At 38.0% G+C, this 22,824-nt stretch overlaps 1 protein-coding gene across 1 annotated transcript in view; it reads left to right on the forward strand.

Annotated features, from left to right (window-relative positions):
• Window positions 1-22,519, forward strand: part of LOC139965386 (RAB11-binding protein RELCH-like) — a 50,135-nt gene extending 27,616 nt beyond the window's left edge. Inside the window, exons 8-24 of the mRNA XM_071967704.1 lie at window positions 1,677-1,857; window positions 1,974-2,086; window positions 2,629-2,791; window positions 3,662-3,799; window positions 4,745-4,909; window positions 5,749-5,911; window positions 6,512-6,668; window positions 7,275-7,398; window positions 8,312-8,360; window positions 9,395-9,587; window positions 11,332-11,514; window positions 11,755-11,818; window positions 12,187-12,325; window positions 12,828-12,944; window positions 14,689-14,777; window positions 15,394-15,449; window positions 16,267-22,519. Of these exons, the coding sequence (XP_071823805.1) occupies window positions 1,677-1,857; window positions 1,974-2,086; window positions 2,629-2,791; window positions 3,662-3,799; window positions 4,745-4,909; window positions 5,749-5,911; window positions 6,512-6,668; window positions 7,275-7,398; window positions 8,312-8,360; window positions 9,395-9,587; window positions 11,332-11,514; window positions 11,755-11,818; window positions 12,187-12,325; window positions 12,828-12,944; window positions 14,689-14,777; window positions 15,394-15,449; window positions 16,267-16,411 (2,239 nt within the window). The 3' untranslated portion in view covers window positions 16,412-22,519. The remainder of the gene's footprint in view (window positions 1-1,676; window positions 1,858-1,973; window positions 2,087-2,628; window positions 2,792-3,661; window positions 3,800-4,744; window positions 4,910-5,748; window positions 5,912-6,511; window positions 6,669-7,274; window positions 7,399-8,311; window positions 8,361-9,394; window positions 9,588-11,331; window positions 11,515-11,754; window positions 11,819-12,186; window positions 12,326-12,827; window positions 12,945-14,688; window positions 14,778-15,393; window positions 15,450-16,266) is intronic.
• The last annotated feature ends 305 nt before the right edge of the window (window positions 22,520-22,824 follow it).

Consider the following 22,824-nt stretch of genomic DNA (forward strand, 5'->3'; position numbering starts at 1 on the left):
ACTGAAGTGGTACCTGAGCAAGACAGAAAAGTTAAGACAATCAACTTCTCTCTTCATCATACCACGGCCACCCTACGCAGCGGCCTCCAAAGACACTCTATCCAGGTGGCTAGTAGAGATCATACGCCCGTTCACATCGGGGACCTCCCGACCAAGGGCTCACGACGTCAGAGGGGTCGCGGCCTCTACAGCCCTATTCGCCGGCATCCCGATAGAGGACATACTCAAAGCAGCAGCGTGGAGAACTCCAACTACGTTCGTCGCCTGCTACTTGACCGACACTTTACACGCCGAAGCGGCATTTGGTAGCGCGGTGATGCGAGGTCCGGTGGGTAACAGGTCCCACCCCTCGGGCCTCCCACCATCGGGCAGTGCCACTCGGTGCTAAGGTTGTGAGGAGACAGGTAAGCGAGGAGCGAAGTAAATATTCCAAAACTTACTGGTTTGGATATTTACGAGTGACGAGCTTACCTGTCTCCATTCCCGCCTCCCTCCCCCGAGAGGGTGGTGGGACACAGCCGGACGGAGGAGCGGTCGCTCGACTTGACTCACGACTCCGAGCTTCACACCAGATAGACAGATCCACCTTCCACCAGAGAGCCACCGACAAGGTCTATCGGTGAGTGTACCTAGGTGTTTTCGTATGCGTTTGCGTACATAGTCTTCCACTTACGTTCTCACCTAAGTTGGTCTAAAGGTAACAAGTGGCGGACCGTAAACCTTTAGGCTCCTTGTTAGTTTAAGGGGTAGTTCCGCCTGCAGGGTTCAGGAGAGTGTCCCCCCTTCCCGCTGCGCCGGGGAGGGTTACACTCCCCCCTGCTAGGAAGGCGTCAGTGAATTTTTGTTAGGGGTTCACTTTGGGAAGTTAATTCGACGGGAGTCGTTGGGGGTGGCCAGACCTTGCCACCCCCACTCCCGTGTCCGTGAGGCCACTCTTTAGGAATGGTCTCATGAGAAAGGAGGAGGGACCGGAAGGGGGGTCCGGTCATAGAGGGCGCACAGTGTTATTTATTTACCAGGACTTTATAGGCACAGTAGAATGAGGTGCTAAGGTTGTGAGGAGACAGGTAAGCTCGTCACTCGTAAATATCCAAACCAGTAAGTTTTGGAATTTCTGTTGCATACCTGCATGGTTATTATGATGATTAAGCAATTATATGTTCTGTTGCAATACTATGGACATTCTTTATACCCCGGTCTAAAAGCAAAAGAGCTGCTAAAGTTGTCTGTATAGGTCTTGTGTCATACAAACAGAACGGAGTAAGGAGGTTGCATTTGTTCAAAGAATATTCCATGACTGTTGAGGTTGGTTCTAGGCCATGGTGATCTGTGGTATGCCTGTGCAACAGTGTTATTCTTGGTTTTGAACCCATGTGTTGAGAATTGCTACATTGCTTCATACTCACATGTGTCCTACTGAATATTTGTACTCTTTAAATATCTATTATGAACTATCTTCACATGTTTGAAACCACTGAAACAATCAACAGTTTGTTTTTTGAATCAATTTCTCTCCTGGCGCCAATGTTAATAAGCTAGCTTACTATTGGCAAAGGAATATTTCAATTTTATTCACTCATCTTCTAATAATTTCCAACCTTCACCAACTGTTTAGATCTCTCTTCTATAGCTCATCACCCATCTTCACATACGTTTGTTCTTCTTTCATCCCAAAGAACCCATTCAGCTGCATTCCATCAAGCTCTCCTTGAGACTATCATGCCATCCAGGACCACCGGAGAGACGAGACTCGTAGATGAAGTATCCCACATGAGCAGTTCCCTAGACAGCCTCGTCGAGATGTTAGCCCGCTGTCTACCCCACATCACCCCCAACGTACTTCTTGCCAAACGAGAGGTAGGTTTCTCTCTCATGAATCTTTTCTCCTCCAACCTCATCAAGACACCTCTACTTACAGGGTAGTGATCACACATTTCTCATCCTTTATACTTTTTTCTTCTTTTACCTTCAAGGAATTGGTTCCCCTGATTCTGTCAGCTGGTACCCTCCATCCTGACCCTAAGGAGAGAGACAAGCTCCTTAATCTTCTGTTCAACCTTATTAAGAAACCTGATGAAGAGCAGAGGTAACTTTTGTCTTTTCTAGATGTTAAAAGATTTATGTAAAATTTTGGTTTTATGTAAAATTTTGCACAATTTTGGTTTTGCTATCCATCATTTACAACAGTTCTTTGTTCATGGTTTCTGTCCTTCATTTGTAATGTTAAAGAAGTTGACCATAGTTCCATCAAAAGCCACTTGTTGTCACTCAAAAATGTGCAATTTCAGGCTATAAACGTAAGTCAAACACTTGTTGACGACAATTTTATTTGTCTCAAATCTTACAAGCAAATAAATAAACTTTTTTTGTCCTGTTCAAGATGTTGAACAGTAAAACATTTCGCAGTAACTCAAAATGTAAAACACGATGAATACAACAAAATACAATTTTACTCTCAAGTTTTGAACTGTTTGAAAAAGTGTAACATTACCAAATGCAGCCAATTTCTCCACTGATAGTCAGCTAGGTGTGAGTCGTCCACGAATAGTCACAGATGTTGTAATTGAGATGTATTTCCCTTTGAGGGTTCAAAAAATGTTTCTACTTTCTTTTTTATTTCTAACATAGGCAAGTCATTCTGAATGGATGTGTGGCGTTTGCTAAACATGCCGGGCAAGGCAGAGCAGAGACAGAACTGTTACCTCAATGCTGGGAGCAAATCACCCATAAATTCACAGAAAGAAGACTCTTGGTCGCTCAGTCTTGTGGTGCTCTCGCTTCATTCTTACCGGTAACCTTAACTCTTAAATGACCATTTGATTCATCACAATGCTTAGGTTTATTAAGAGGGCTACTTGTCTTGTGGTGCTATCACTTAATTCTTATCGGTAATCTTAACTGACCATTTGAGTCATCACAATGCTTAGGTTAATTAAAGAGGGCTACTTGTCTTGTGGTGCTCTCGCTTCATTCTTAGCGGTAAACTTAACTCTTAAATGACCATTTGATTCATCACAATGCTTAGGTTTATTAAAAGAGGGCTACTTGTCTTGTGGTGCTTTCACTTCATTCTTACCGGTAATCTTAACTGACCGTTTGAGTCATCACAATGCTTAGGTTTATTAAGAAGGATGCTAGTAGTATGGTGGTCTCACTTCATTCTTACCGGTAACCCTCTTAAATGACCATTTGATTCATCACAATGCTTTGGTTTATTAAAGAGGGCTACTTGTCTTGTGGTGCTATCACTTCATTCTTACCAGTAATCTCAACTCTAAAATGACCATTTGAGTCATCACAATGCTTAGGTTTATTAAGAGGGCCACTAGTCTTGCGGTGCTCTCGCTTCATTCTTACCGGTAACGTTTACTCTTAATTGACGTTTCCATCCATAACAATGCTTTGGTTTATTAAGAGGGCCACTAGTGTTGTGGTGATATCTTATGTCTTGTCATGCTCTTTTCATGCTTCATTTGTACCAACAAAATGATGTTTTATTCAGCGATTTGACACATCACGATGTGGGGGAGGGTGTAAGTACTTCAGTCACTCTCTAAATGGCAGCATGCTTCATAATTGAGATAATCATAATCTCACAATCACTGGCTAGGTTGACAATAGTCGACAGTTACAGCATCTCTTGGTCTGTTCTCTCCTTCAGTCTGCTATCGTTGGTTCGTTGGTGCTCTCCATGTTACAGCAGCTTCTGGATGATAAAACAGAGGAGGTCAAAATAGCAGCAGTGAAGAGTCTCGGGATGGTCTTCTCTCTGATTGAAGATGCTGATAAATACAACCAGGTAAGAGTCCTTCGTTCACTATCGGCTTGCAGAATTAATGATTTTGTCGAGCTACAAAATAGTGCTCTTCATAAATAGATAATATCTGAACTTGTGAAAGAATACAGTCCGACATCACAACAGTTTCCATCGAGCAGATGTATCTAACATATTGTTTACTGTTTCACCAGAGCGGCTTGCTATTTGTTGCTATTGGAAAATGGCTACTTTAAATTCTGGAGTTTTCCCCTCCTGTTATGTATTGTATGCTCATAATTACTAAGTTTGTTGGCAACGTTGATTGCTAAGATAGATATGAAGAGTACCCACAAAGTTTAGTCATAGTTTGTTGCAAGAGGTGTTAGAGGATGGGCCCAAATACTGCATATTCCATACAATAATAGACTTGCCTTATTAACACGCTTTGAGTTCAGGATGTGGTTGATAGTACACCACATTACCATGAAGTGTTCATAAAAGGAAAGGCCATACCTAACACTTTTAACATACATTGTGGTTGATGGTAATATGTGTGGTACAGTATGCAAAGTTATCAGAGAGTGTTAATAAATGAGAAGGTCTTTATATAACACTTTTAGCTTACATTGTGATTGATAGTAGGGCCTGACATTTCAATCCTAGCAGGATTTTCTTCAGAGGCTGAATGACAAGTTACAGTAACAGAAGGGACAAATGCACACACAGAATACAGACAAGTTAATGAGCAGGGTGAACACAAATGAGATAGATGTAAGAGGATTTAGTAGACAAGGGATGGAGAAAAGAAAGAAACCAACCAGGGGAATACTTATATTTAAATACTTGGCCAAGAGGTTTCCATCCAATTGTCCATGCACTTAATAAGTATCCTGAGATGTGTTTGTCGTATACACAACACAAAACAAGTTACGTTATCTCGTACGGTTCTTTAAATACATATCTTCTCTTGCGTTCATGTTCACACAGGGCCTAGACTTGCTCCTGAACACATTGAGGAACAGCTCACCTGCAGTGAGTTCTGCTGCCAGGGAGGTATTCCTTCCGGCATTTGCATCCTGGGCCCAGGAACTAAACAGACTTGAGACAAGTCTGGTAACTGCTATAGTGAAGCGTCTAGAGGTAGCAGCAGTGGTAAGCACATTCCCCTTCCATGGGCTGTATTTTACTTGTTATATATACATAGGAGGGGGTAACCTACAAGGTTTTAGTGCAATTAACCCTACAATAATAGATTTGTTGAAGCTTCATAGAAGTCCGTATTTCATTGGAGAGTGACACTTTTTTATATAACAAGAGTAGTCAGTTCCTTATGTGGTATATGGTTACCTCCTTCATCTTTCAAGGGTTGTATTGCTTTATATATATAGAGAGAGTGAGATGGGATGTTATGCTGCAATTATTCATTGGTTGTGGTTGTCTCATTGGACAGTGCTGTAGTGCCTACAAGTATGTTTGCAGTTGGTTCATTTTCTGGTAGGGTCTTTCCAAACAATTCAGATGATAAAACACTTAATATTTTGACTTTAGAGTCAGAAAATGGGAATGGACTGTTAAGGGTGTTGACAGAGATAATATTTACTATGGAAAATTGCTGTAAGTTAAGTCTAGATAGCAAAGGATTTGTAATGACATATTTTACTTTCTCCATGCACACTGATCTCGTCGTGGATGTACCGGAAAACTATTGTAGTATTAAAATGGGCTGGGAATTTTCTGGCTATAACACAGGATTTGAACAAGGGACCTACCTCATGATGACAAGCCCACCTTCCTTATTGCACTCTACATTTACTTATATTTTAAAACAGAAACATATTTAGAATTTTTGCACTTTGCAGACAGTTTTAAGGAATAAATTAGTTCTGGCATTTTTGTCATTGGCAGCAATGCCAAGCAATGATATGATCTGAAGCTATATATCCTGGTGTATGATAATAGAGTGATATGTGAACATCCATCTTCATTAATAGGACCTACAACGGACTTCTGCAGATTCTTACGACAATGAACATCTGGTTCAACTCTACTGCACATCATTACAATGTCTCGTTCCCAAGCTTTACATCTCAATAATGGAAACGGCTCCCTTCAAAGACTCCGCGCTGGCCTCAGAACATGTGGAGGAACTCCAAGGTAGGAGAACGTAGAAGGAGTTTGCTTGGTACTCACATGAACAGGGATGAAACAGAGGATGGGGATTTGGGTGGTGATGGAGCAACATATTTAAGACGAAACAATAATTAGGTAGATTCCAAAGTGAAAAAGCTTCAAAAAGAAAAAAGGAAAACTAACAACAACAAAAAACTAAAAATATGCAGTTTGAACATGTGTTTGTGGCATTGTGCCAGACGTTCCTTTCAAGCTCATCCAGCTACTGAAAAGGGAATGTACGAAGGAGTAACTAATGGAGAGGACCAGCAGTGGGTGCAATGGCAAGAGACTACTTGCTCAGCCTTCACTGCTATGAGGACATGTTAAAGATTTTCTTAATGTGTTGTGGTGGAATGTATCTGAAATTGTTTTTTTTTTCATTAGAACGGTCACAGAAGTTCTTAAGTTATGTAACTTCTTGAGCATTGAATAAGTCCAATTAGCATATCTATCAAGTTTTGTATCATTATTTGGTCTCAGTCAGGAATGATGATTATATTTTAGCTGGTAGCACTGGCATTTTAATCTCAGTCACTCTGAATCTCAATACCTCTGATTCTTTCTTCCTTTCTCTCTCTTCAGCTTCCCGATTTCCCACCCCATCATCAGCTCTCTTAGATGTCCACACCATCGTCGGATACGAGTCTAGGTTAGCTCGACTGGTTCGTGCCTTTGAGTCTCATATCAGCCAAGATGAGGTGCAATCTTGGGATAGTCTCACCTGGTTCACTAATGAATTGTGAGTGTTTTCATTAGCAGATTCATTGACTTTATAAAGTTATGTGATATATTTGATGTAGAAGTTTGGCTCCTGGAGACACAGAAGTTGCAGAGATTGGCCTGTGTTTTTTGGTACTATTTAGCTTTCCTGATCATTTCATAAATTTGTTATTATGGATGCAGTTATGTATACTAGGATTACAGAGTTGAAAACGTTTGCATTCGTCATGACAATGTTCCTTACCCATAGATTTTGATATTTGCATAGAAAACTACAAGTTTAGCTCAAAGGACACTTTTGATGTTTTTGCCAATTTTCACAGGAGCAGATACTATTAAATAGTGAAAATAAAACCAATGTTGCTATACAAAATGGAGAACTTTAGAGCAAATTAGAAATACTAACAAGAGTATAAAACAACAGTTTTAATATTTTCTCATGCCTTTTGGCTAACACTAGCAAGGCTGGTGAGTCTATATATCTCTCTGTTTGACTGGCATTTCCAAAATTTCAGACAAAGTTCTGAAGTTTGATGAAACCAAGTTGAAACTATGATTCTTGTCAGAATACTTTTGTATAATTTACTTTCATTTTGTTTTCTTTTTCCCTTTCACGCTCTTCCAGTATTCCACGATTGATAGAGGTGGTGGGCCGTTTGGAAGTCAATAACTCAGAAGTCACACAGAAACTCTGTTATTTGTTCTTCTTTATCTCAAGGACGTTCGGTGAGCACATCACAGAGACGAAGGTAAATATCCTACTTAAGATGTTTCAGTCTGTCTTGAAGAGTTATTATAAGCAGCATTTTGCATTGGTCAACATTTCAATGTTGAACCAGCTAGTGCTACTGTGGACTGGATTAAGGCAATGGCATTACATCTCATACAGGAAAACTCCTTGTTTTTCCATCTAAAGGATCTTTCAATTTGTAAAATTGAATCCAGAATGAGCTTAAACTGTAACTTAGGTAAGAGTTCGAACCAAAGAAGGCAAGGTTATAAGTCATCTGGCTTCTCTTGCCTTCCCGGCCAAAATGCTCTTCCCGGCCGATAAATTTGTTTACCCAAACCTCCCCAGAATTAACAGAAAACAAGATTTTATTTGTTCAAATGAAAACACCCTTCTAGTGAGGGTGTAATGAGTGTGTGATGAATAAATAATTTAATTCCTTTTGCAACATTTCCCAACTGTTTTGTATCTGAATTCATAACATGCCAGAAAAAGAAAAGAAAAACATTTTTTTTTAATGTCTGAAAATTTGTAGGTCATGCCATACTAGTCTTGTGGATTTTTTGCATCAAGAAAACTTAAGCATTGAAAATTGATCAATGTCGCCTTCCAAACAGGTAATTCTTACACTTACAGGCAATAATAGTTTATAGAAAACATTGCTGGTCCAAGGGCTGGTGTTGTTTTGTTATTTCTGTGCCTCTGTGATTTCACAATTTATGTTTAGCATGATGTAAGTACTCTTCAAAGTAATACAGACAGTGCAGTGTGTAATGATGTATGTGATAGAATCAGTCACAAGTGAAACCTTGGCAGACCTCTTTATTGACTGTAGTTTAGACATGCAAGATTTCTCTTATCAAACATATATTATATTTTGAAGTTGGGATTCTGTGGTTCTTAAAAGTGTATATTTGGTTCCATTCCAACAGATCAAGCCAAAATTCCAAGCAGTGCTCACAGTTCCACCTGACCAAGCAGGTTCGTGCTTATGATGTGTTGTGACATAACATGACATGATGGGGTGGGATGTGATATGATATGACATATTGCAGCAAGGTCAACTCTGACTATTGTGGATTTTGGTGGTCAAATGGAAAGGCATGGGACTTGCCGACTAAGGGTCACAGCTTTGCATCCTGGCCAGATCATTACGTTGTGTCCTTGTGCGTGGCACTTTACCTCCATTGCCTCTCTTCACCCAGGTGTATAAATGGGGACCTGCGAGGTTACTTTTTTTTATAGTTGAGTGCGCTGGTTTCTGGCTGCACCATATGAGATATGTAGATGTGGCAAATAGTAGTAAGTGTCCTGGGAGACTGACTGTTTGAATTGTGCACAGGAAGGGGGGGTCTGACTTACCAAGGGCCTGGGGTGAAATGTTGTAAAGAAAGCTGAGTGAGAAGGCCTTGCCTTGATGCAAGACCAACTTTTCGCTTTTATTTGCATTCCTTCTCAAAATTTAGCTCCTTTAATAATTGAGACCAATAGGGACTCCCATTTTCAGTTTGTCTTAACAGTGTTTGCCAACTTTTTGCACAACTCAAAATTATGACCACTGGATATATCCCTTTCTGACTCTCAATTTCTAAAGTTGATTTTTTTTTTTTTTTTAGGATTTTTTTTTCTTTTTTTTTTCTGTTTGTCTCTGAAAGGTTTGCTTGTTCTAATTTATGATTCAGTTCGATTAATGTAAGTCACTGGTACTTAATTTGTTGCAAATGCTCTCTTGTTTGTTAGTCGCTCACTTTTGCGTTTCTTGCTCGACAAGTTCTCGACAGGATATAAGGATGAACAAGTTTTGTTTTCAACCCCAGGCTAGCTCATCTTCATATTTTTTTAGTCTCACTTTGCAATACCAGTATATCAAGTCACAGAGCCTGCTTTCTACAATACAGCTTCATAACAGTGTCCCTCAGTTATTTTTATTTCTACAAATGTTGCTTTTTTCTCACTTTGTTGTATCCACTGATTAAATATTCATTTTCCCATTTTTCATCTGTGTGTAAAATCAGCCGGCATGGCCAAGTCTGGTCAGTATCCAATCACCAAGGCAACCCTGCCAGTCTACACCTGTGGTGTCCTGATCACCTTTGACAGTCCAGAGAATAGAAACCAACTGAGTACTTTCTTACAGGAGTCCCTGACCCAGCTGGCCCTGTCCGAAGCCCCCACGGAGAGTGTCCAGGTGGCCTTCAGTAAATTACAGTGAGTAATACTTGAGATAATAATAATAAATGCAAATTTATATAGCACCATTATCCAGAGGAAAACCAATGCTCAGTGGTGCTAGTGCTCAGGGAAGGCAGTCATAAATAGATAAGTTTTGAAAATGTTAACGTTGGGTGCCGACTTGATGTGCAGTGGAAGTGAGTTTCAAAGATGAAGGTCTCTATGGCCATGGTTGTTAGAGTAACTGCCTCCATTTGTCACAACCATTTAATTTAGGGTTTCTTCTGTTTGTTCATTGCAAAAACAAAAAGGTTTGTAGTTGTGTTCTTTCCTTTATATGGTAGCAACTTTATTGCTCATGGCTGTACTGCAGGGATGCTTATTGCCCTAACCTCCCTCAGTAGTTTAGAAAAGTGGTTATAGTCTGGGGTAGTCTCCCATCCATCTCTCATCCATGTGGATCTGGTGGTTCCAGGAGTAGAAAACATTGATGTGGGAACTACACGGTTACGTAGCTTTGAAACATGTAATCAAAACGTTTATGTATAAAGCAAGTTTCAAATGACAGTAATTACTGGTAGACCTGAATCATCTAGACCAGGGGTTCCCTAACTGGGGGTACATGAACCCCCAGGGGGTGCGTGAGTCCATCCCAGGGGGCTCGTGAGACGATTCTGAAAGTCAAAACTAGAGTACTTTTTGTTGAACTAAAATCTGATATATCATATAATTTAGTAATGTACAAAAGTCGTACCTATCGACAAACTCTACAATATTTCACTATGAACTTGATCTTTTACGAAGCACTGTTATGCGTATTGTAGTAAATAATGACTCAGATCGTGTCTCAAAAATGTGGGGGTTCGTGGACAACTCTGACATCCACATGGGGTTTGTGGGGGGATAAAGTTATGGAAACCCTGATCTAGACATATTAAGACCAAAACTTGTCCGGGATTGGAAAAACAGTTATAAAAATGCAGCTTCCTGAACTGTTGTAGTGTAGTCTGCTAATGCAAGTACGGCCCCTACATTCATTAGCTCAATGTGTTTGATAATGTGATACCCAATGCTGTAAATGCTGCTTAGTACATTCCCTCTCCCTGTTTGGTTTATGCTGCAACTGAATGGAAATAAAAAAATGTAATTGCTTGATTGATAGATGGATTGATTGATGAGAACAAAATTTTCATTATTATACAATAATGATGGGTTTGATATCAGATCTGGATAATCCCCAAATATTTAAATAATCGGGATGTGGTTAAATCCAGGTTTTTGTTTACTATGTTCTAGATTTCAATGTAATTTCCATGTTCTTAGTGGATAGATCAACAATTCTTCAGAGAATAAGTTCACTGTTGATAGCTAATCCAGGAATTGTGAACAGAAAGCTTACATCTTAAAATTTGAAAACAGTTGTGAATTGCAACCTCTACTTATAAATTATTTGTTATAAGTTTTGCTTTCACTTTATTTTCCCTTTTTTTAGGGCAACAAGTAAAGATATTTATTATTTTTTATCTAGAACAGGATTTATCTAGAACAGGATTCAAACCAGTAACTGGTACACAACAACAAAAATTGTTCCCCTCTAAAATTGTTTACAATTTTTCCAGTTTATTTTTCTTGTAGTTGATTCACTGATAATATTCTCTATCTTTGTCACTATTTCCTCAAGTCATGTTTTCCCTTGTTATTTTCTTTCATATTTTTGATATACTTTTACATTCTGTCATAGAGAACCATGACTTCAATCTGCCATGTTTTTTTCCTTCAGTTCCAATTCAGACTACCACGACTTACTCCTAGCCACCCTCTGGACCTGCGTGGTACACACCCAAGCCTCTGTCAGAATCCTCACTGCCAAGCTCTTTGAACTTCTCTCTGCTGGACTGAGTGAGGCCCTGGTATCTTCCAGGGTTGTACCAGCTCTGATCACATTGTCTGGAGATACCAATGTGTAAGTATGCAAGAAACTAAGCACTTTCTTACCCAGGATTGTTCCAATTAGAAATTAATACAGTTTATGTAATAATTTTGCCAGAAGTTAGTTACTTTGTCGAAACTTTTTTTGAATGTTGTCCTTTTACTGAAAAGTTTTTTTCATTTTCAGCTGGATTATCTAATTCTGATGAAAACTTAGTTAATAAGCAATGCAAGTCTTCTCCTTATTAATATCTTTTTGATTTCTTTTTGTTAGATCTGTCCGGGTGGCAACAATATCAGCATTTGGCACAATTTTAGAAAGAACTCCATCCAAAGAGGTAAGATGAAAGATTGTTTCTTCACGTCTCTTTTTTTGTGGAAAAATTCTTGAAGGAATCGCAACGACACAAAAACTTTTGTCATGGTTCACAGACTGTGACTGCTATTTTCAAAGTAACCATCGGGCAGTTGATATGAAATGTCCTGATCTTTCATTTTCCCCTAGTCTGTATATTTCTTAACCTGTTTTATGCAGGGGGAAAAAAATATTTTTTTATCCAAATTACCCCAGTTTTACATGGATAATATAAATAAGTTTATCTGTATTGCTTCTGTCTGGATTGGTTTTACCAGAGCGAGCCATTACTGTGTGAAGTTGTTCACAAATATGACAGATATTCAATTTACTCACGGTAATTTCTTTCAGGTGGTCGAGCGTGTATTCGCCCAATTCCAGTCGTTTTTGGATGATCCTCTTAACAAGGATGAGCTGATCATCATGAAGAAGACTATTCTTACGATGGGACAGGTCGGACCTGCCTCGGAGCCGAGGTTTAGGGACGAGTGTAAGTATTGACCAGATTAATACCCCATCTGATTTGTAGGGTTAGCTCACAGGACAGGACTCCCAGCAGCGCCGAGTAGAGGGCAAGGAATATACTTCTACTCTTCATATGTTGTGTAGCTATTTTGAAAGCTCTTGAGCTTTTGTCTTTGTCATTAAGTTCTATGGTTACTGTGTATGAAAACTGGTATATATCTTTACACTTGTATAGCAACTTTGCCATTTTTGGTTTGGCAATTTGCAATGCGATACCAGATATTAACTTGCCTTCCCTTACCAGCAAATTTATGGGGTGGGACTCCCAGTCGCGTTGAGTATAGGGTACAGAATATTTATCTTATCTGGGGGTTGATTCCATGTTAGGTTACAAATCTTTTAGAGTGCTGCTTTGAGCACTTCAGGTAAACCTATTAGATGAAAATTTACAGAATAAAAGTAATAAATGTTGCTCTGATTCTAAGTGAACCCCTCATTTCACTTTTGTGTTTTCTTTGACCCCCCAGTTATATTACCCAGGTTGACAGCCATCGCCCATGGCAACTGTAATGTCGTTGAGGAGTGGAAGAAGAGGGAGATAGCCATGGCTCTATTTGAAGCTTACAGTGCTCTATCCTGCTGTTGTATCCTTATATAATTATAACTGCTATTCATTATACAAACTTCTCCACATTAGGCAACAATAGTACAGAGAGGTTTAAAGAAACTCAATGGAGGAATGCCAAACTTAGATGAAATTCTGAAATTTAAATCTATGTCGGTGTCAAAATGTTTACATGTTGCAGAAAATGTATCAAAAGTGTCATCTATCTTGTTGATCTGACCTGCCAGATTGATACTTTCTAGCATATTGGAAGCATTCCTGATGGATTATACGGAAAAGTACGTTGGGAAATAATACTGGAGGGAAAACAAATTAACAAACTTTTTATCTATTGCAAACACCCTGAGTATGTAGTGTGTAAATGCAAACAGCCTGAGTGTGTAGTGTGTAAATGTAAACAGCCTGAGTGTGTAGTGTGTAAATGTAAACAGCCTGAGTGTGTAGTGTGTAAATGTAAACAGCCTAATTGTGTAAATGTAAACAGCCTGAATGTGTAGTGTGTAAATGCAAACAGCCTGAGTGTGTAGTGTGTAAATGTAAACAGCCTGAGTGTGTAGTGTGTAAATGTAAACAGCCTAATTGTGTAGTGTGTAAATGCAATCAGCCTGAGTGTGTAGTGTGTAAATTTAAAAAGCCTGATTGTGTAAATGCAAAACAGCCTGAGTGTTTAGTGTGTAAATGTAAACAGCCTGAGTGTGTAGTGTGTAAATGTAAACAGCCTGAGTGTGTAGTGTGTAAATGTAAACAGCCTGAGTGTGTAGTGTGTAAATGTAAACAGCCTGAGTGTGTAGTGTGTAAATGTAAACAGCCTGAGTTTGTAGTGTGTAAATGTAAACAGCCTGAGTGTGTAGTGTGTAAATGTATAAAAGCTGGAGAGTCTCATATCTCACTCCGAGCAGGTTCTTCTCAGTTCACCTTTGAGAAGAAGGTCCTGCCGTAGGATCAACATGTCAGGTCCTCCAACTTTCAAATATGAATCGTTCAAAAACTGATGGCTAGTATAAATCAGTTTTATTTGTTCACTGTCTGGTGTAATTATACTAGCAGTCATCTGGTCTGCTAAAGTGGTAAGCCGACATGATCCTGTTGAGTTCAATATTTCTGTAAATTGGTTATTCCATCATTTGTATTTTGGTGGCTTTCTGGTCATATCTGGCTGCCTTGATTGGTAAGCTGACATTGTCCTGTGAGTTTCATATTTCTTCAGTGTACCTGTGAGTTCGATATTCCATCAATTGTGTGTGTTTACTTTCTGTTGTAGTAGTAGTACCTGCCATCTAGCCTGCCAGAATGGTATAAAGCTAACATTGTCCTGTGAGTTTGATATTGCTTCAATGTACCTGTGAGTTTGATATTCCATAAATTGTGTGTGTTTACTTTCTGTTGTAGTAGTAGTAGCTGCCATCTAGCCTGCCAGAATGGTATAAAGCTAACACTGTCCTGTTAGTTTGATATTTCTTCAACGTACATATGAGTTTGACATTCCATCAATTGTGTGTGTTTACTTTCTGTTGTAGTAGTAGTAGTAGTAGTAGCTGCCATCTAGCCTGCCAGAATGGTATAAAGCTGACACTGTCCTGTGAGTTTGATATTTCTTCAATGTACCTGGGAGTTTTATATTTCTTCAATGTACCTGTGAGTTTGATATGCCATCAATTGTGTGTGTTTACTTTCTGATGTAGTAGTAGTAGCTGCCATCTAGCTTGCCTGGTATAAAGCTGACATTGTCCTGTGAGTTTGATTTCCTTAACACGTTTCATCAGTTATATCCGTTGAGCTGATTCAAAGTGCAATGTTACCAGGTCTCCGCTGCCTCAAGAGAGATCTCGATTTGCTTTCACCGGAACATGCGGTGAGTTTAACCAATTTACTCATTGATTGATTAAAATATTCATTCTTTAATTCATTCTCTAATGAATCAAATTATTTTGTGATATCAGATATTGCCAGGGGGGAGGGCTTATGGCATAACTTCTTTTCAAAGTTAGAAGACCCTATTGTAGGATTAGACCCTACATCCTAGATTAAATAATAGGATTAGATATATCATCCTAAGCCTAAAGACGAAACCCCTAGTAACGGTGACTTAGCAGTTTTCTCCATACTTTGCCACTGAAATGTCAAAAAAATAGACCCACTTCTTTGTGTATTTCTTGCCATTCCTACATTATGTACTGATCTTGTGAAAGACTTTTGAAAATGAATCATCTGGTATTATGTAATAGTGGACTTCTTTTGTAAACTTAAGTCCTTGACATGTATGTAGAACCTACTGTCAATGCTGCATATATGGAAGCCTCTTGTGGTAGTTATTTAAATTCTAATGAAACCATGAATACTGCTTTGAAGTGGTTAAATCATGCAGTAGTGAAACAGATAAAAACCCAAATTATTTGTCAGTGAAACTAAATGCAGTGATATTTTCCCCCTCGCACGTTGTTAATCAAATTATTTGTTTGCATTTCTAGGCTGTGGTTGGGTCAATGATGAAGGATTTGGAGAATAAAGTTTATGGAAGAGAGAGGTAAGTTTTAATATTTAACTTTTAAAAGGTAATTTGTGTCAGTAGCAACAGTCTAAACTGTGGAGACTATGAAACATCTACTATATGACTTTGTACTAAACTGATAGTGTAAGACTTCATATTATACCAGCTGTCTTCATTGCCAATGGCCACAATCCCCCCCTCCCATTCCCTTCAAAGTCATTGGAGCTGTGATCCAACAATGTACTGGTTGCCACTATATATTTGGAAACTGAATAATTTCAAATTGAACTGATAGGCCATTGGTAAATTTAACTTTACACAGATGAGAGAGGGGAACATATTTGAATAAATTTGTAAGCATCGTGATGGAACTTGCATACATTTTCTATGGCCTATTTCCGGTTACCAACAAGTTTAAGTTGTTACATATCGCACCAAAAGTGAATTTATGGTTACTAACAAGATTGAGTTGTTACATATCGCACCGAAAGTGAATTTACGGTTACCAACAAGTTTAAGTCAACAAATCGCACCAAAAGTCAATTTAGAGCAGATAGAAGGGATAGTCATAGATGTTCACTCACAATATATTGTTTTATGTTTAGCTTAGAAAAATTTGGTTCCAATTTTCTGCTTTCAACATTTGGATCCATCTAGATACGAATACACTATGGTCATTACTAAAATTTCAACTTTAGCAAACCAATGTTCAGTTGTAACCAGAATTCTGGTTCTCATATTCTCCTTTAGATTCTTCTTTCATACCTTACAATCAATTACTGTGAGATGGTGCCCCTATTTTTGTTTTTAATCTTGAAACGTGATACTATTCTTGACCCTGTTAATGTTGCAGGGCAATATCGGTTGGATCCACTTCACCCCCGAGTGCCACCCCCGGGGTGCAAAACTCTGTGACTGGAGACAGCGGCAGCTCGCTGAAGAACAAACTTGGCGCTCAGAAGTCGCGTGTCACCGGTGTCTTCACTCGTAAGAAATGAGAGCTGTCCGTCGTAAACCAGCCATTCATCGTAGATTCGGTTAAGGCTCAGGTTTCGGGGTTATGTGCAAAAGAAAATGTTTCAATCAGGTATTTAGAATCAAAAAGAAAAAAAAAATGAAATTTGATTGAAATATTAATTCATCATCAGGGTTTGAAAGCAATTATCATGATTATTATTTGGATATATTTGAAAGAAAGGAACTTAATGACGATCCTGTGATTTTTGGTAATTATGAGTATTGAATAATTTCCCAGACTCATTTGCAAGTTTGCAGACTAAATAAGAGGTCGCTGTTTTTATATAGTGCTCGGATAAATGTATCAAGACATTGAAGTCAGTCAGAATTCCAGTGAGCAGTGTAGACTTCAATCTGTGTTTCTTCACTGCCTTGCCAGTATATTTAAACACAGAGAGAAGTTTTGGGTGCATTCACCGAAGATTGTGAAAATTTAATATTTAGTGACCATTTTTCAAGATAGTGCTGCAAAGGTCAGTATTATAGTTTAGAATGCACACAGAGGGCACTGTTTGTGATTATTATAGTTTAGAATGCACACAGAGGGCACTGTTTGTGATTATTATAGTTTAGAATGGACACAGAGGGCACTGTTTGTGATTATTATAGTTTAGAATGCACACAGAGGGCACTGTTTGTGATTATTATAGTTTAGAATGCACACAGAGGGCACTGTTTGTGATTATTATAGTTTAGAATGCATACAGAGGGCACTGTTTGTGAGTATTGTATTTGTCGTACCCCTGCGTGGTTTCTCTACGAGGCAGACATAGCTATAAAGCAAGAAACATGGCCAGCGTGATTATCCGCCTAGTTTATTCGGTCCGTAGTATAACAGTGATGAAGATAATCTTTAAACTATGGTCTCTTTCACATTTTGAAATTCTTAAACCCTACATTTTCCCCCATAGTTAAATTTACGATTGACAACAGTTTTGTCATGCTGTCGCTTTTGTTGTTTTTTGTTCAGTTGAAGTTGTTTTTTGGAGATTTCAACGGATTAAATCCATACAAGATAGTCACTCTCGACCAATCAATAATTAGTAGTTTGTGGGGTCATCCTGCATCCTCCTCCTTACCCCTTGTTTTATGTTTTCACTGCATGTTCAGCCAGACCATCTGATGAAGGATGATTGGGTGCGGTTGTCATATGCTCTATGCCATTTCTTTTACAGCAAAATTTGAAATTCTGAACTGGTAAAGCATACTAAAGCCAACTGCAAATAATGACATCTTCCACATCTGTCCCTTATCGTCTACTGCAGTTTCGTCTGTACAACTAGTTGCGTCACCAGCTGATTTGAGGTCCTACGTGTTTTTTTACCCTTTTGAAAAGTTAAGTTCGCTGGGGCCAGCAGACTTCTCTGTATACAGTAATCATTTACACCACATACCAGTCCGTCCCTTAACATTTTGTTCAAGGTTCTCTGGTCATTACAAAATTCTGTTTGAGCCTTTTTGTCTGATACGACTGTTTAACTTGAATCTCTGTACCGTTTCTGATGGGCTGGTGCTATGTTGTGCGGATATAACTGTCACCAATTCCTTAAAACTTTTGTCCATTGTGTTGCTGGTGGAGCTCAGTTCCTCAGTAACTTATAAGCTTCTGGTCCAATAATGCTAAGAAATACAGAACATTTCTTTCCTTCTTCCGAGATTTCATGGGACGAAAAGAAATGTTGTAATCCTGTGGCCATTCCTCAAGTCCCTCACAAAATTCGTCCAGTATTCCGAGAAGCAACATGAATTTGCTTCACAAATAACAATTACAAATGAATAAATTTATTCTATCCCATCCTACTGTACGTCGCCAATTTATGTCTTATCATTGTATGGTTTCTCTACTGGACAGACGTAACAGCAAAGTATAAAATGAGACCAGCATTGGATATCCGTCTAGTTAATTAGGTCCGTATTATCACAGCGATTAAGATAATCTATAAAATATGATCTCTTTGACATTTAGGTTTGCTATATCAGTCGTTTGGTTTGAGTTAACACAGTATTTAACTCGCTTCACACTAACCTATTAACAAGACAACAGTTATTGTATAGAGTACTCATATGCAAACAGTCGCACATTACTTTCTCTCAGTGAAGAATTTGTTGTTCATTTGTCTGGCTTTGTGAAAATCACAAACAGTTCTTTCTTGTATGCCACTCTTTGGTCTCCCGTCTGGCGATGATTTACATTTTCATACATGTTTGTTTTTACATTCATTTGTCAATATTATTGCTTATTTTAGATGTTATGGAAAGAAGGGATATTAATGCCAGTGTGTATCCAATGACAGTGTAAAGTCATATTTATGTAACCGAGCTGCTTGTAAACTAAATTCTTTCAAAATAGTTGTTTTTTTGGGGGCCATTTTGGGTTTTTTCCTCTCACGTATTCATCATTTCTGTCCAGGGGAGCCATCTTTCTTTTGATCACCTTGAGAAGGGAGCTAGCCAAAAAGATTGGACCTACAGTATCTATAATCATCTATTCACATTGGTTTATATCTCAGTAAATTTTTTACACTCCCTAAACTTGATTTCGCTTTGCTGATGAAAAGAAAAGAAAAGAATACCAAATTAAGAGTCCTGTGTACACATTTAATTCAAGCAAGCATGCATGCCTTAATATGTTGTACTTGTTCGCAGAAAAATTGACATATTCTAAGTCATTTATTTGCGATTTACTTCCAGGGATTGAAGTCAGATTGATTGCAGAAAGTCTAGAATCTGTAGTAATAATAGAGGAGGGTTTTTTTCAAATTTTGTTTTGATGTTATTTAAATGAGTAGTAATCAGGGTATTAAGATTTCTATGTTAGGGAACATTCCACTTGAAAACAGGGGAACCCGATGTGCCAACATTATATTGGCTCGTTCTTTTTTCTTACATGTTTTTTTTTTTACATAGCTGTGAATCATTAATGTAATGTCTCAAAATATCCCCCTCCAAGCAAATGGCATTTTGTGCACTATGTGTACATTGCTTCCACAGAAGGATGAGACAAGGGATAAGGATGCCTGGGGGTGAGGGGGGAGGGGGGCACATAAAGTACCCGCTAGTGTTTTACCTTATTCAGAATGTACAGTAGCTACACTTGATAATGGCTACACACACATCAGCTGGAGTTGAGTGGCTTGGTTTTTTATGCTCGGGCTCTATCTTGGGTTACTCTTCTTAGATAGTACCAGGTTCAACAGGAAGTTCAAGGATTTAATAGCAAGTTTTTTGGTGATTTGGCTCCTTTGATAAACACCCAGCGAAATGGGCTTTTCTGTGAGGTTTAATTGACAATGGAAGAGTTTCATTCTGTATTAAGCTACTTGACCCTTTCCAGCTTAACTTTGTCAAGTACTTTGCAAAAGACATTTTATCAAAAGTCCTTTGATTATTTGTGAGTTTTAATTATCTTTGAGAGAAAGAAGCTTGGTTACTTTCGACCATATATCAATTACAACTGAGGTATGTTTGATACATATTGTGGTAAAAGTAAGTCTTTAAATGCTCATTTTACACTGTGCTGTGGGTACTGACCACAGCTGTATGTACTGACTGTACATTAGTGTCTAATTACCGACGGTAGCAAGCTGTGTGTGTATTTTCTGGGATCAATGGCGGTGTCTAACACTTCTGTTACACCTCATTCGAAACTAGGTCAGATTACCTGCATGAGACGTTTCTTTTTGTGCGAGTCTTCACACTCTTTAAGACAAGAAGAAATGTAAGATATCTATAAATTCCAATTTGACAAATTTCAAGACTTTGGAGGAATTCAGTGGTGTTGTGAAGTATATCTGTATGCAATTTAGAACTGGTGGAAAGAGTGGGTTGGGATGATGGGGTGGCGGTTAAAAATGTAATACCATAAAATAATGATTTGGCTGTGTTTGATGGTGTGTGTATTTTGTTCGTCACTCACTGTTTCAATGTCAGCCGTGGGAACAGTTTTCTCGTGAGATTTTCTTTCACTGCCAAACTTTATCATGCCAAATTGTAATGCCAATTATTAGTGAGATATTTTCTTAACACCAAATGTGCTACACCAAACTTAAATTTCATGGTTGTCTTGGACTCTGTGGGAGAAGGAGTTGGGAAGAGAAGGACTTGTGTAAAGATGTGCATATCAATTAAATTCTTTAAACAAGTCTATTTTGAGATTCTAAAAAGTACTGTATTTAATTGAAAACATGCACTGACATCATGTGCATTGTTTAGAGATGATTGATGGGGTGGGCAAACTGTGTGGAAACTATTGTTTATCTGTAGATTGCATGAAATCTGTGTGCAGCCAAAGATGATGAGCTTAATTTAAGGAATTAATGCTATTTTTTATTTTTTTACTTTTGGTCAAAAACTTAATCTGGGTCTGTTTTCCTTGTAAAATGTTGAGTGTCTTCAATAATGGGAAGATGCTATTTTTCTTATTCTGGACTTGAAATAAAAGTCATAATCTTCTCTTCTGTTTTTTCATTTAAAATATTTGAATCCTCTTTCATAACATTTTAAGGTCATCATGGGTAAAAATGTACAACTGCAACATTCCCTTTTATGTTTTTTATTTTGATATGATTTGTAAAAATTGTTGATGGGAATTGAATGGTTGTTACAAGATTAAGTAAAATGTAAGTGGAACCATCACACATTCTGAAGATGTTTGGTTCAGCCATGGTGACTACAGTTGACTTTTTGTCACTGGTCCTCTTTCTACATTGTGACATCCTCTTTCTACAATGGTCTCTTTCTACATTGTGACATCCTTTACACTACTCTACTGTGGTGAAATGAGCACACTACAGGGCACAGGCTTGTTTTGTGCAGTTTGCTGACCCACGCTTAATCTGTGTAAATGTGGTGGCCCTGAATAATCAAATACTGAAGTAAATAAGTTTTGCAGTTTAACATAGCAATGTTGCATTGATTCCACTATTATAGGAATACAGTGAGAGTTACGCCTGCCTGGTGTAGCGCTCGAAGCTATTCAGAGCAAAGTCAATGTAATGGATGCCGTTCAAATTATGCAAATTAACCCAATATGCAAATCACTGTTGCATACATTTAGGCTGCTGTCTGCTATTAAACCCTGAGTAGTCACTTTGGTGATAAATCTCTTTTACTTATCATAGCAGGGAAATCCTTTGGTAAATCCTACAAAGTTGGAATTTAATGTTAGACAACATTATCAGATTGATAACAGAGATGTGGCAGATGTTATCAATCTGTTTGTGAACAGTAAAATGTAAAAAGCCATGTTTTAAGCTGTCTGCTATGTAGCAGGCATATGTCATGTTTGTTTGTTTTTTTGAAAGCCTTGCTTGAGTAGCTCCATTATTAGTTGACAGGCACAATATTCTTGTCCTTCCTTCTGATATACCATGAACTCACCTCATGATTTACCCCATTAAAATCATTGTCTTTTGTTGAGTAGCAAAATTGTGCAAAATCAATACAAAAATCTGCTTGAAAGAAAGGTTTGAAGAAATTCAACAATTCTTCAAAAATGTGTCCTACAATAGTTGGAGACTTCTCATAGCCTGAAAATTCAGTTCATCCTAAGAACTTTTTATAACCTAATCATCATCAAATGTAGAAATAGCATTAAATCGATATGACGACAACAACATGATAGCCAAGATTAGTTGGGAAACGGTTGAAAGAATAGAGTAAAACAACATTTCGTAGTTATTTGCAGGTGAAGAGAAAAATAGTACTGTTTATATTTTATTGGGGGGAGGGGGGGGGGCAGGTGTGGTTAATTTAATTTCAAATGGAATTTTTCTTTCAACCTTTAAGTTGGAGGAGTTAATGCATTGATGTTGTATTATTTTTGTAGTTATCTACAATAGATGTGAAAATGAAGAATGTCTGTAAACAATCGCAGTTTTAAGAATCAGATTGGAGGATATTTAAGGAAGTTTCACGATAGGTATAAACCCTTTCTCAAAAAGCATTTTGTATTCAATGATTGTCATGGATTATTATTTTTTTGTGCAAACTTAATGAATTTATAAAGGATACTAAGAGAAATATTTATGTATATGTGACTTTATATATATTCGATGGAATAAAATAATGTGAAGGAGAAAAATTAATAATTTGTGTAAATTTTATTTTTCATTTTTGTGGATATTGCTTTTAATTTTATGTTAGACTATCAAATGATAAAGGGTTATGACTGTAGTAGAGTAGATGCTGTTAAGTTGACCTCAAAGCAGTTTAATATCGTGTTATGTAACTTGCAGAGTAAAAATAAGTTATTCTATCATCAAATATCACTGAAGATAAAAAATAAATTGTTTAATTTGCTTCAATGACTGATGCTAGATAAACTGTTGCAATTCAATACAAACATTAATGGGATATTTTGGTAGCTGAAGTTAATACTTGCTGCAATATCAAA

This window comes from Apostichopus japonicus, chromosome 3, assembly GCF_037975245.1.
Source record: "Apostichopus japonicus isolate 1M-3 chromosome 3, ASM3797524v1, whole genome shotgun sequence".
In the NCBI taxonomy this organism is placed as follows: domain Eukaryota; kingdom Metazoa; phylum Echinodermata; class Holothuroidea; order Aspidochirotida; family Stichopodidae; genus Apostichopus; species Apostichopus japonicus.